This window comes from Echeneis naucrates, chromosome 20 (assembly GCF_900963305.1).
Source record: "Echeneis naucrates chromosome 20, fEcheNa1.1, whole genome shotgun sequence".
In the NCBI taxonomy this organism is placed as follows: Eukaryota; Metazoa; Chordata; class Actinopteri; order Carangiformes; family Echeneidae; genus Echeneis; species Echeneis naucrates.
Genome location: NC_042530.1, coordinates 6,316,713 through 6,330,288, shown reverse-complemented (window position 1 = coordinate 6,330,288; position 13,576 = coordinate 6,316,713). Strand labels below are relative to the sequence as shown.

Sequence of the window (13,576 nt, the reverse complement as noted above, 5' to 3'; positions counted from 1 at the left end):
TCCTACAGCGCATAATCAGAAGTCCCAAGGCTCTGTGTGCTATGCAGCACATAAACATCTGCATTGTTCGATCCTGATTACATAATATATGCATATATAACCGATTTTGCATAAAATTTGGGCTATTTATAGACAGCAGGGGGTCAAATAATGTATAGCAGTTTTGTCCACAAACTATTGCTCACATTTACAACTAATCCACATCATTTATTTTTAAATTTTTATTTATGTCTTCTGAATTTCTTTTAATTTCAATTGAATGTTTCCTTATCTTTTTTAGGTATTCTTGCAGTGCTGTCTTGTGGCTTGAGCCAGGCAAGATACTCGATTCATAATTTATCTTCTGAGGGCAAGAGCAGGACCAAGGAGGTAGGTTCATGAGGAATGATTGAGCCCTTTTAAACTGACGTTTGTAGTCTGTTTCGGACAGCATTTTCCACTCTCCTCACTCTGTTCACACTGCCTTTTGATGCCAATATTTGTGTCCTGCGTATGTGCGCAAGCAATCATTAATTGCCATTAGTGGTCTGCTTGTCCAGTGTGTGCCTGTGTGGGAGGTTGGTCTCCAACTATCTGCTTAAAAGGCTCAGCACAGATGGAGGCCAGCCCACTGGCATACTGTACCAGCAAGCTTCACAGAGCAGCAAATAAATCAGAAGTACACACGTATACTCGTCTATGCATTTATTATTCATTAACGGCACCACAGTGCAGCTAACTGTTTATCACAGAAAAGCCTTTTAAAAGATTTTGCAGCACTTTTTGAAGCCATTGCCTACGAAGTGACTTGGCTATACCGTCACCAATGTATATGTATGGTGCAGTATGTTTACTTGGCAGAATGCCTTTATCTACATTTTTATGATTTATTCATGCAGCTGCAGCTCAAAGGGAAAGACAAAGTAATTTAGCATATGCAGACACTGGTTGAATAGCTAGTAGGAGAAATATTTTCCTCTGTGACCATCTCCTGTCCCTTTGATATTTTGCTCTGAAGAGAAAAGATGCACTTATTCAATTAGACCAAAGCAAAGCTGTTTTAATTGATAAAAACAGAAGCTAATAAATAATTTATTAAGTTATAACATCTGCTCTAACATAATCAGATACAATGTAATGGCCTTAATTAATACATGATGTCTTATCCAGAAAAAGCTTGTTAAAAGTCTTTCGGATTCTTTTTATATCTACAGTAAATGACACCAAAGCTGTCTAAGATGTCCTGGATAATTTCTGGAAGTGGAGGATGGAGCTGATGACTTCAGTTGTAATATTCCTCCACTAGGAAGTATCATCAGAAATAAATATTGGCACATAGGCATCTTTTCCTATTTTTCTTTACGTGTGCATCCCGAAACAGCACGAGTGGAATAATACCTGTTTTTAGAAAGACAATGATGATGAAAGCATGTCTGGTGCTAAAGACCACCACATTATGTCCTCCAGCTATACATATTTGCAGTCCATTCCTCAATAGCTCAGAGAATAACATTAGTGCTTGATCTGTTGATGTTTGTACAAGTCTAAGCCTGTTTATCTTTTTGGATAGGATTGGTGTCCTTCACTTTCACCCCCGTACACTCACACTTACATACATACACACACCCTTACACCCTAAACTCCTCCTCATCTCTGATGACCTTCTCTCTCATGATCTTCTCAATCCCTAATAATTTGCAGCTCTTTGAAGTCCTCAACTTCCTCGGGGAGATTTTCATCTTCAGCTACATGGGATATGTACTGCTGACATTTCCTCACCATGTCTTCAAAGCTCTGTTCATTTCTGGGGCATTTGTATCCTTTTCTGCTACATGATGGAGCATCTTCAGTCCCTGCTGTGCAGCTTGAGGAATCCACTCAGACCTCACAAATGGCATCCTGTTCTGTTTTATGTTTCTACCTTCAATCAAAATTTTTCATCTGCACAGTCAACGGCCACTTATTGGACCGGGCTTTTCTGGTTTATGTCTTGCTTCTGTGTTGCTGCAATGCAGTGGTTTTCTCAGTCCCTCTCTGGAATTGTACAAGTTTGATTTGGTGAGTTCTTCAAATGCCATTCAGCCATTCTCAACGATCACCATCGCTGCAGATTAAGACGCTGCAGTGCTGTGTTTGTTCTGAGAAACGCCTATTGAACAGAAATTTAAAAAGATAATTATTGGTACAGCTGCTTATTTTCAGTTCTCTACCAAAGATCTGTGGAATGCAGATGCTTGTCTGTTTCAAATAAGCGTACAGTTGTTTTCAGTAGTTTTTTAGTAGTGGCATAAACGCAATATCTATGTTGAGGTTGAAGATGAAATCTTATTAGCTCCAGAAACTAAAATCAAAGAGCTTTGTGCTCGTTTTTTTTTTCTTTTTTTTTTTTTTTCCCCCAGATATTTTTTTGCCCCGGTAATTGACTGTTTAAGCAATTTATCATTTAAAAAAGACAGAACTATTTTTTGCTTCAGCTTTTAAAGGTGAGGTTTTTATTCTTGTTTGTTTTGCGTTATTGGAAACTTAGAACATTTTGGTTTTATATCTTTGTCAGAACAGGACAAAGAATATGAAAATCTGAGAAACTGTAACAGTATGCACCAAACAAAAACACAATAAATTAAGTTTCTCTTCAGACAACAGCTTCTTTATACCCCAACATATTGCCATTATAATACATGCGACAATCCCAAAGAACCATCAGCTCCTCAGTAATACTCATCACATGTTAAATTTAAACTATCGTAACAGCTATGTGATGTTCACAGCTGATGTGGTGCCCTTCATTACCTGAGGGGAACAGAAGGATAGTAATGGACTGCTGCCTCGCCATGGTCCAATTGTCCTTGCCAGAGAGTTGACATGATCACAGCATATATGCTTGAGTAGAGGCTGTAGAGGCTGCACTCCAAGGAAATGTTCTTTCACAGTCCAGTGGCCAGATGGCCAGAAATTGTTACAATCCATCTTCCATCATAGGGTCAAAAGAGTCAGAGAAAGAGTTGAGTGAGCAGATTCCAGTTGGAGGGGCTGTCAGTGAGACATTTTTGATTTGTGCACTTAGCATGTTTTGCTTTGTCATTAATGAACTTCAATAACTAAAATTTAAATACAGAAAGAATGTCTTCAGGAAGTTGACCCAGATTTACAAAAAGAAATAAATGGAGGTCAAAGTCCTTCTGTACTGCCCTAAAAGTGTCCATAAAAATGAAATAACACCAGTAATTAAACTCTGTTGATCGCTCTTTGGTTACACAGTAGATTTTATCACCATAGCTTGCAGCCTTTGCCAGTGACAATGAAGATGGGCTTTATTGGAAGTGAGGCTGAGATGAAAGTGCTTAATTACATCCATTCAAATAGCCCAAAGGCTTTTGATAAAGAGAAATGACTGCTTTTGGGAGCAGGATATTGCTTTTCAAAATCCATAGGGGGCATAAGATCTTATATTGACTGCATGGTGTGAGGGAGCTCTGTTTTAGTAATAGCCCTGTCAGATTTAGGTCCCCTGCCTAAGATATCGGTCCCTTTATTATTCCAGGCGTCATATTTAGACTTATTGTATAATAGCTAAAATCCCCTCTCCACATGAGTATAATGAAGGCGTACCTGTCTGAATAGGTTATTTTTATACATTAAAATTAAAGAGTCTGTAAAATCTGTGGTGCTGCTGTTGAGTAAAAAGGTTGCCTGATCCTCTGCAGCACAACTTCATCTGGTTTCCAGCCTCGTGCTATGTACATCTACGAAAAACCTATTAGCAATGTGAGGCTGCTCTTGAGTTTTTATAGTGTTTGCAGTAACTTCAAAAGTAAGACAAAAGGTTTCAGTGTATCCAGAAGAGAAGCTCGGTACCTGATAATTGCACGTTATCCTCTCCCTAACTGACGCCCAGGACACTTAGCATTCAGGCCCATCCTATGTCAGACATCAAAGTGTCTGTGGAGGGCAGAGACAGCTGGCACAGATTGATTGGCTCTGTGCCTCGGCATGGTGCCACACTGTGTTTGCATCCTAAACAGAAAATATTCAGACTTCTTCTTTTTTTTTTTTTTTTTTTTAAATGCTATGTGGAAATGTCTGCATGTGCATGTGTTCTTGCATGTCTGTGCACATATATGCAAGTGTATAGTAATATTCATGACTGCTTTTACTGCTCGACTTCATAAAGAATTTGTACTTTTGTGTTTACCATGGGATTGACTTTTGACTGTCATGTATTTTGCATGAGAAGCTTTCTGAAGTTCAATTTTTTTTTTTTTTTATGCATTTATTCTCAGAATAAATAACTCAAAAGCTTACTGTATCATAAATAATTCACCTCAGCCTTGGATAGTATAGTTTACTCCAGAATAAATCCCTTGAAATGAAAGCTTAAATTAATTAACCTAAATTATTTATAAAAATCTGTCTTTGTGGACAATCGGTTCTTTGAGTATAGCTACTGCAAACATTTGGAGTTAGAAGAAAAATTCCATGATAACATGCTGACTGATAAGTTTGCTTCAACCTGTGAGTGTCTCATAAGAATTCTCCTTAATCTGTATTCAATGCGAATAGCTCTCCATGTTTATTTCAAGAGCATGCAACATCTACACTTTATCTTTCCTGCTAAACCTGGGACGCACAAACAAGATACCTTCCTCCTTCCAGCACTTCATGATGTTTGCAGGTACTGTTTTTAAAATGAATCGTGATTTATTTTCATTTGTGCTGTCACTTTTGCATGTTACCAAATTTCTGGTTGCCTCTGTGATAAATGTTGAGTAGTGATGTTGTTTTTGTGTTATGTTTTATGTATGAGCTGCAAACACACACACACACACACAAAAAGACCCAACTTTTACCCCGTTTATCTCATAAAGGCTCTTTAATTATTCCATTCTCGTTACTGCCAGCAGCTAATGGCATTAGTGAGGACGCTCAGAGAATACGTCCCCTGAGGAAGAAGTGGGCCATGTATATGTATGTGTGTGTGTGTGTGTGTGCGTGCGTGCGTGTGTGCGTGTAGGCAGGCACAAAGAGCAGTGTCATTCTCAGACTTTATAATGATTCTCTACCCTCATTACAGCACTAATCTATATAATCAAAATGTTGGCTTCATTCTCAGGATTTCTATCTTTGTAGCTGTGCCTTTGGAGGAAAAATGTATAAAAGTTTAGCCTCTGAGACTAAAGCTTGAAGGTCTGAATGGTCTGATGATGCAGGAGAAAGGAATGTTTAATGTGGACTGATGTCTGGTTGTGCAGCAGCAGCATGTTTTGCTGCTTGCCTGACCCACTTTACCTCTTACATAAGGTTTCTTTGTAAAAAGCCCTTGTCTTGCTATTTTTCAAAACTCCCCTACCATCATTCCCACCTCCCCCCTCTCTTTCTTATGGCAGCAGAGGATTTGCGCCGGGAATTGTTTTGGCTTTAAGCATTATGTCACCACTGTACATCAGTTGAGATGTTGAAGGACTATTTTCTGGTCTGCAATGCCAGTGGTAATTAGACTGTAATATCTTACCCATGGACGGCTATTACTTGGATTGCGCTCTTCTGCTTCTTTCTAATCCTTGGTATAGGGCCATCCTGTGGTTTGACCGATGTCAGTAATCCAAGAGTTTGCTCAGAAATGTCTCCTCTTCTCTCAGGTTTGAGGGGGGCTGTAGCGCTAAGCCTGGCTGTAAGAGACACATCCACAGAAGTGAAGCGCACCATCCTCACCACCACTGTGTTGCTGGCCTGCTTCACCATCTGGGTGCTTGGTACAGCTGCCAATCCCATGCTGCGCTGTCTGGACATCAGGTTTGTGCTAATACCAAACTGCGAAACGCAGAGTGATGCAGGGCGGATATATCGACTTTTTCTTCCTCTCCCTCTGTAAATCACTGTCTCCCTCATCTGCAGTGTCTCTGTCTCTCATAACCACACAGACAGACACAGCTCAATTAGACCCTGACATTAAGCATTTGGCTCACTTTATATGCAACAGCTCTGCAAGGCTTTCCTCTGCATGTTTGGATTGTGCCTCTCCCTCCTCCCCTTGGTGCTCAGCATCACACAGGCACTTAGCTGTGTGTCTCTCCTCCAGCTCTGCCCTCCATTAGCGACTTGCACAGCTGGTACACAGGGCAGAGCAGGTCTACAATAAATGAAGCTTTCTAGAGTGTACACACAAACACATGTACGCTACCAGTCAAAAAATTGGGCACACTTTCTCATTCAAATGAATAGGAAAGTGTGTCCAAACTTTTGACTGCTAGTGTACAGATAAAAAAAAAAAAAAAAAAACTGAACAGAACCTTTATAATGAGACCATAGTCGATAAGAGGATTGATTCCAGGCCAGTGGGTGATAATGATTAAGGAGTGTAGAAGAGGCATGAAGGATACAAAGCAGCAATTGGATACTAATATTATTATATCTGTAAACTGTGGTGTTGACTCCCACATTCTCTTGAGGCAGTGCTTTTGAATCCTCAGTGACTGTCAGTGATAAGTGTGTGCATGTCTGTGTCAATGAGGTCGCATGTAACTGTAAAGAAAATACACTGTTGTATAGAAATCAGTTCAATGGGAATGACTCCTATTCTGAATATTTAAATTAACAAAGTAAAAAAAAAAACGTATAACATTAGTGGAAAACAATATTGTTAAATAAATGAGGATGAAAATAGCTTGAGAAAGAGAAATTAAGGAGAAGTATATGCTTAAAAAGGAATATAGGAAATAAGTAGAAGTGTCTACATAGTGGGGTTTTTTTTGACACTCTTGAAGCATCCTCTCCCAAAGAAACACAATACAATGAAGCAATTTGTGATGTGAAACAAAACTTGGCACTTTTCTATCGTTAATGAATTGCAGATTGGCTTTGGTAATTCAATCTGCCAAGTTGTTTGTTTAAGATTTTACTGCCAATTAAGCTTCATTCCATTGTGATGCTAACGTTTATGTTCCAGACACAGAACCAATACCCCTGGATAAAAATCCCCCTCAACACTGGATCCCTGTCCACAGACCCTGGTCTCTGATTCTGTGTCAGTTGTGCAGCTTAAGGAGTTTTTGCTGTTTTGTCTCTAAATCAGTCTGGGGATCACACCCAACTTCTTCCAAAATCTGTTTTCAAAGATAAATACCTAAAGTGGATGTAATATCAGTTCATGGTAATTTTGAAACATTATTGTAGTAACATTTTTATAGTTTGTCTCTTTGGTTTAGAGCCAGAGCGGCTGCATTTCATGACTTCAACACTCGCCACCTCCTGTCACCTGTCTTTTAATTGCATAACCATTTGCTTTCAGTGTTTCTCAATACAGCCTACTAAATGAGCCAGCAGTGCAGTAAAAAGTTCACCTTGGATGTATTTAAGACACATAAGAATACTTTCCATTAATAATTTCTCATCACAAAAAAAAATTAAGTCCTGCAATGATATCCTCTAAATTTAACTAACTAATGTATGTATATCTCTGCAAATATTGTTCGTTCACTGGGTTTCCCTTTTCAAAGCAATGAAAAAAGCACATAGAAAAAAAGTGAAAGAGTAATTTTCTAATACTACATAGGAATCCATCTGGCCCAAAATTGGTTTGTGCGGGATTTTTGCTGAAATATACAGCACGTATTGCTTTACCAGCCTAACTATGCAGTGTAAACCACAATCTGCTTGTTCAGAGGCTTTTGGGTAACATCACTGAGTTTTAATTCTGGTTCCCTCCCATCCGCCCTGCTTGCTTCCGTGCCTGTGTTTTATACATGTGTAATGTTGATATGCATCCTCTATAATGCACCTGCCTGTTTCTTATCCCCCAGACACTGCTGTTTTTGTAAGAAATCTTTCTGTCTCTGAAGCACACCACAGAACCGTTCGTTGAGCCTTCAGGTCTGTCATGTTTCAGGGAATAGCTCTGTTTTCTTGGCTTGCCATCCCAAACTCCCACCCCTACTTCCCTTCTCATCTCCCTTCCCTCATCCAATCGTACGGAGAATTTTGGTGAATAATACATTACACCTCTTCACCTGGAGCAAAGTTAACTTGTATTCCATTTCTAAAATGTTTTTGCAGAGGAGTCTTTGAAAGTTGCTCTCTGTGTGAATTTAGTCCAGTGGTTTTATTTTATTTTTCTACCCCAGTAGCTACCTCAAAAGACCCACCACTGCAGGTGTCAAAGAAAAGAACACGATAAGTAAAATGTCCCCAGTTTCTGCTCTGGGAAATTCGTTCAAGGAAACTGTTATTGCAGGTAATTTGATGCCAGTTCCATGTATGTGGGCTTACTCCATCAAACCAGTCCGCCCTTCTCTATTTTGTTCATGTAAAATTGTAATAATTATCTCTTATCAGATTGATCTATTTTGCCAGTCACTTCCAATGACCAAACTGAAAGAGGAACATTGATTCATCGGGTGTTGAGAGGTTTCAGTAGTCAAAGCAGTCAAAGCTTTCTGTTTACCTCTGGGGTACGTAAGCTGCTGGATGTAACATAGTAATCAGGACCAAAATAAGAAATTAAATTAATTTCCAACCTCAAAGTGGATGGAAAAAACCCCAAATTCATCCAAACTGAGCTACCTGAATATGATATAGATATGGTGCTTGTTTAGATAGATGGTTTAGGCTCAAACCAGATGACAATGATACACTGAAAAAAAACCTTAGTTTTCAGTCGATCACACCTCAAAACAGTACCAAAACACAAGCTTTTTAAGATCTTACTCTTCTCCACCAGTTCCTGTTTTTCTCCTCCATTCCGGTCTTCATTTCAAGCTATATTATTGCCCACACATCATGCTGCTGCATAATAAAGCCATCATTTACACTAAACTGTATACAGCAATGAAAATACAATTTTCTTGTATTGTGCGATTGGAAGTAATTAGTGGAAAGTCTGAACACAACTTGCCATTGAAATGACGTACAGTCATTTCTCTTTTATATGCTTCTTGTTTGTCTTCCCTGCATTGTCTGGCTTTTTGAGACCTAACTCAACCTTCAGAGATGTTTGCTTTTGAATTCACAAACACACACACTGCTCACTTAATGGTAGTATTACTCTCCGGGAGGCAAAAACAAACTTGGGAGTAGATTATACCCAGCCAACAGCAATGTCTACATTGGGGGGAAAAAGATCGCCAAACTACCAATTTAAAAGCAAACACAAAGGGGACCATTACAATTCAAGTACAAACACATGCTCAACCAAACTTTGCAGGGATGCTGGGATTTGAAGATGAAAGATTAACCTTGGTGCAGTGCAGCGTGGTCTGGAAAAGAGCAGTCTGAATGTACTGTTACCTTGATTGCCTGTCTGCGGGGGAGATTAGATCTTGAAAATATGTGTATCTTTAAGATGCCTTGTAAGTCCCGCAGGTGCTATTGCAGTTGTTCTGGTACAAAGTCAGGTGGACTTCACTGAATATGCTCTACAGTTAATAATTCAAGGAACAGATTGTGTTAACCAGATAATTATTTATGAATGAAATAAATCGTTGACTATGGTGAATTCAGAGTTTTTAGGATTTTATATTAGCAGTCTATCCACATATTTCAGGCAGTTCGGGCTGTGGAAATCGATTGTCGTGGTTTCTTGCGTTTCCCCTTTTATGGAGTTTTTAAAAAATTTTTGTCCAGCACACCTAATCTGAAAGCAGTTTGGTGTTTAGTCACCCTGCTAATGAGGGATTGACTCAAAGTCAAAATTGAAGTGCTTTCCCTAAATGATGTGGTTTAGCAGGAAGATCTACACAAATGAAGCTTGAGTCATTGAGCCATGAAAAAATCAAACAAAAAAAAAAAAAAGCTGCTTTGTGTTTGAAATTTGCCTTGTGCCGTTTCAGCAGCTTTGCATTTCTGACACCAAAGCAAAGACACTTCTTCCTAATGATGAAGTGGTACATTGATATAAGCTCTGCAGTCTCTCCCTCTTTAGTCTTTACTGAACTTGAGTGTCTTCAGTGTCAGATACAGGAGCTCACTGACACACCATCTGCAGGCCTGATCAATTAATATAAAACCTTTTTGGTTGAACTCTAATAAATATTTAATAAAATATGGATTTGTTAATACATATTCCAGTGTGTAAGTGTAACACATTTCAGATGTGGCCTCCAACTATTCTGCTGAATGCTAATTATAAAATGTGTAAAATCAATTCTTTTGTAATTCTTTTTCTTTCTTTTAGTCACTGCCCAACCAGTTTTGCAACCGCTCCAATGAACACATTGTGTCACAACACCGTTTCTCAGTTTCTATCTGTCGCTTTGCTTTGATGAGGGCTGGAGGTGGCAGAGCACCTCTGGGGAGATGAGACATCCAGTCGTACCGGGCTGTCTCTGGTCCCTAGGCTTTGAACACTGGCCAGCCATGTCCTATTGAAGCCCTTTCACTTTCCTCAGCCCAGCTCAGACTATTAGATTTTGTTTGCATTGTGGTTTGCATAAGCCAGACAAGTGCTTGATCAGTCCAGCGCCTTGATTCAGACTAAAATTTGCATTGGCGAGAGTCAAATTTCCATGAAGGATGAATCCAACTGATATTGGAAATCCCTTGCAAATTGTAGCTTTGTGCACAGTGAGTAAGGCATCAACACATAAGTATGCTAAAATTTAGCCCAAATTACATCCTCACAGAACTGCTCCCATAGCTCAGGTTACAGAGAATGCCAAAAAAAAAAAAAAAAATGCACATGCAAATCATTTGCTTTAAAGTTTAGTGAAATGATGTCATTTGAAAATATGTCACGATGGTGCTTGCTCACTGCTGGAGGATGTTTCTGCACTAATAAATGAGCAGCATTCACAACTTGGAGACTAAGACATAACAGCTGGAGCCTTGCTAATAACTGGCCTGTTTGTGTTGAGTGGACAGATGGATGGAAAACCATGTCTCTGATATCATTCACTGTCCTTCATGCCACGCTGACCTCTCCTTCATTCGCCGCTGACCTCTCTCCATCTCTCTCTCTTTGTGTCATTGGCATTCATATGAAGACAGTATAATACTAGAATCAGATATGAAAAAGGTCACACACACCCACAGCCATACAGACACACTGCATCTAATACACAGGCGTAATAGATTAAAGGAGAGAGGGAAGTCACCCACGTATCCTCCTATACACAAAATCCATGCTGCCCATTATAAAAAAGATGTCAGCTTGATTGGATGGAAGATATTTCAAAGGACTCCAAAGATGAATGACTCCTGCATTGGTTTGCCTCCTCTGACATGGTAAGGAGGGAATGAAACAGAGGAAGGAGAGCAAGAGAAGCTTAAAATGTGACATCCTTTTTTGGTGTATTCTTTATTATATCCGCTCAAAGTGACGGCTTTGCAATAAAGAGAAATGAGAAAATATTGGAGAAGTGTGAATAAGAAAAACCAATCTACGAGGGGGGTGACTTGGGGACAAATGACGGAACAAATGTTCTTTTGCTTTAAAAATGTACATAATGTAATGTAATGGGATTTCCAAAGCAATCTTTTTTTGTGCAATACCTTTCTGAACGTGGAAACATTATCCATCTTTATTTTTATTTTTGCTCCGTAAAGGAGTGGATCAAGGCACAAGTGACTCTCGCTCTGCTCTTGTGACTCGAGCAAAAAGTTGATTTGCACACTGGACTTTTTATGTCTCCAGAACACATTCATTATTAATGTAGCCTGATGCTACGGTGATGAATGGGTGTTGTAATACAATTCTCACAACACTTTGTCATTGTTACTTATCAAAACAACCTGCAGTTCTTTTTGTTTCTCTCTATCTTTTCACCTTTCTTTGTTAACATCCCGGCTATACTGAAATTTGGATCTCATTTCTCATTACATTGGAGTCAGCTCTAGTTGGCGATTAGATATTCAGTATTAAAGTCAGTGGAACCCTGCAAGTTCAGCCAGCTGCACTGATCATTGATCAGCTTCATTTTTACATTTCAAACCGCTCTTTTCTCAGTTCAAGAATTGGCTCTGCCACTTAAAATCTGCCTGACCACACCCGCCAAAAACTCTCAGTTTCACATAGACATTACTGAAGCTGTCATTTTGCATTTCTGTGTCCATCAGGCAGCACAGCACTGTCACCACTTGAGTCTGGCGTGCTCTGTTTTGCTAAGGCTGAAGTTGCCCATGTATTTCAGACTCATTCTATATTCATGAAGGGGAAAAAAGTCAGTCAGTGCAACTTGTTGTGTTGTAAGGTGTCACTGATACTTAGCAGTATTCAGCGTGTGACTGTAGACACAGAGTATAGCACTTACAGGGGAAGTAGGATCCTAATTTGAGGATGTTGCTATTAGGAACATAACAAGAGCAACGGAAGCTCGGAGAGGCGAGTGGATTCAGATTCTGATGCTGATCACGTATAAAATGTTTGGGGTTTTTTTTTTTTTTGGCACCAGATACAGGCAGTCCTCTCTTAGCTCAGCTGTGGACACCCCTTCATGTGTCTGTTTGTACATGTGTTCAGACAGTAAACAGGTGAGGGTGAGCACGTGTGAATGTGCTTCTGTTAACGATCCATTCCCCCATATGACATACAGTTCAATGGGCTCCCACTCACAGTGGATTGATAGTCATAGCAGTGTGGACAGAGACTGAACAGATTGCTGCAGTAACCACATCTGTCAGATCGGCCAATACGGCGAGTTTATCAAGTGGAGATTGACTCTGGATGGGGGTCTTGTGCATTGGAGTCCAGCGCTCCAGTCTCCACTAAAAATGCCCAGAGGCCTGGCCTAATGGATGTGACGTCAGTATGGAAAGGGAGAAGGAGGGCCATTAAGAAGAGCATCAGGGCAATAAAAGTGTGTGTGTGTGTGTGTGTGTGTGTGTGTGTGTGTGTGTGTGTGTGTGTGTGTGTGTGTGTGTGTGTGTGTGTGTGTGTGTGCGCGCGCGCTTGCGTGGGTGCATAAACAAAGATAGATACTGCTAATACCGAGCTGGGGATTTTCGCATGAAGGCTGTATGTAAATGCAAAAAAACTGAAATCCAAAAGTGGTGTTTTGAGATTTTTCGTTGGTTAATGACTAAGAAAAAAAGGAGACCGGTGTGAGAAGACATAGCGAGAGCATCCGTCTGCTCAGTGTGTATCTCTGGCAGGTGTCTGTGGGCTGAAAGAGGATCCACATACAAGTATGAATTATAAAACAGACACAGGGTGTCTTTGCCGTGTGCTCGCGTTCTCTCTCTCTCTCTCACACACGTTTTTCCACTCTGCTGGTGGATGAACAATGCTTTAAGAATGTGGCCCACATGGAGTCCTCTGAGAGAGCGTGAAAGTGGTAATGAAGGTTGATGGATGTTACTGATGGGAGTAAATTTGCAGCACTGCAAAAGAGCTGAGGATGTAGCGATAGAAATTGTGTTCAGAACACTTTGGATCCCAGTGCTCCATCAGCGTGTGTGCGTGTGTGTGTGTGTGTGTGTGTGTTACCAGGAAGCTGAGCCATGTGTTTGTGTTGGAGAGTTCTGGGGGCTACTCTTTGGAAGCAGTGTGCGCTAATGAATCCAACTTACCCAACATCCCCAGCTGTCTTGTGACCTCGCTTCTCAATCGCTCTCAATGGGCACCTCTTATTTATAGAGGCATTATTTTTAGCCAGCTATAATTTCAGCC

General features: G+C 40.0%; 1 protein-coding gene across 1 annotated transcript in view; it reads left to right on the top strand.

Annotated features, from left to right (window-relative positions):
• LOC115060602 (sodium/hydrogen exchanger 9-like) overlaps positions 1-13,576 on the top strand; it is a 50,352-nt gene that overhangs the window by 18,852 nt on the left and 17,924 nt on the right. Inside the window, exons 9-12 of the mRNA XM_029528563.1 lie at positions 281-369; positions 1,681-1,794; positions 4,540-4,651; positions 5,616-5,769. Of these exons, the coding sequence (XP_029384423.1) occupies positions 281-369; positions 1,681-1,794; positions 4,540-4,651; positions 5,616-5,769 (469 nt within the window). The remainder of the gene's footprint in view (positions 1-280; positions 370-1,680; positions 1,795-4,539; positions 4,652-5,615; positions 5,770-13,576) is intronic.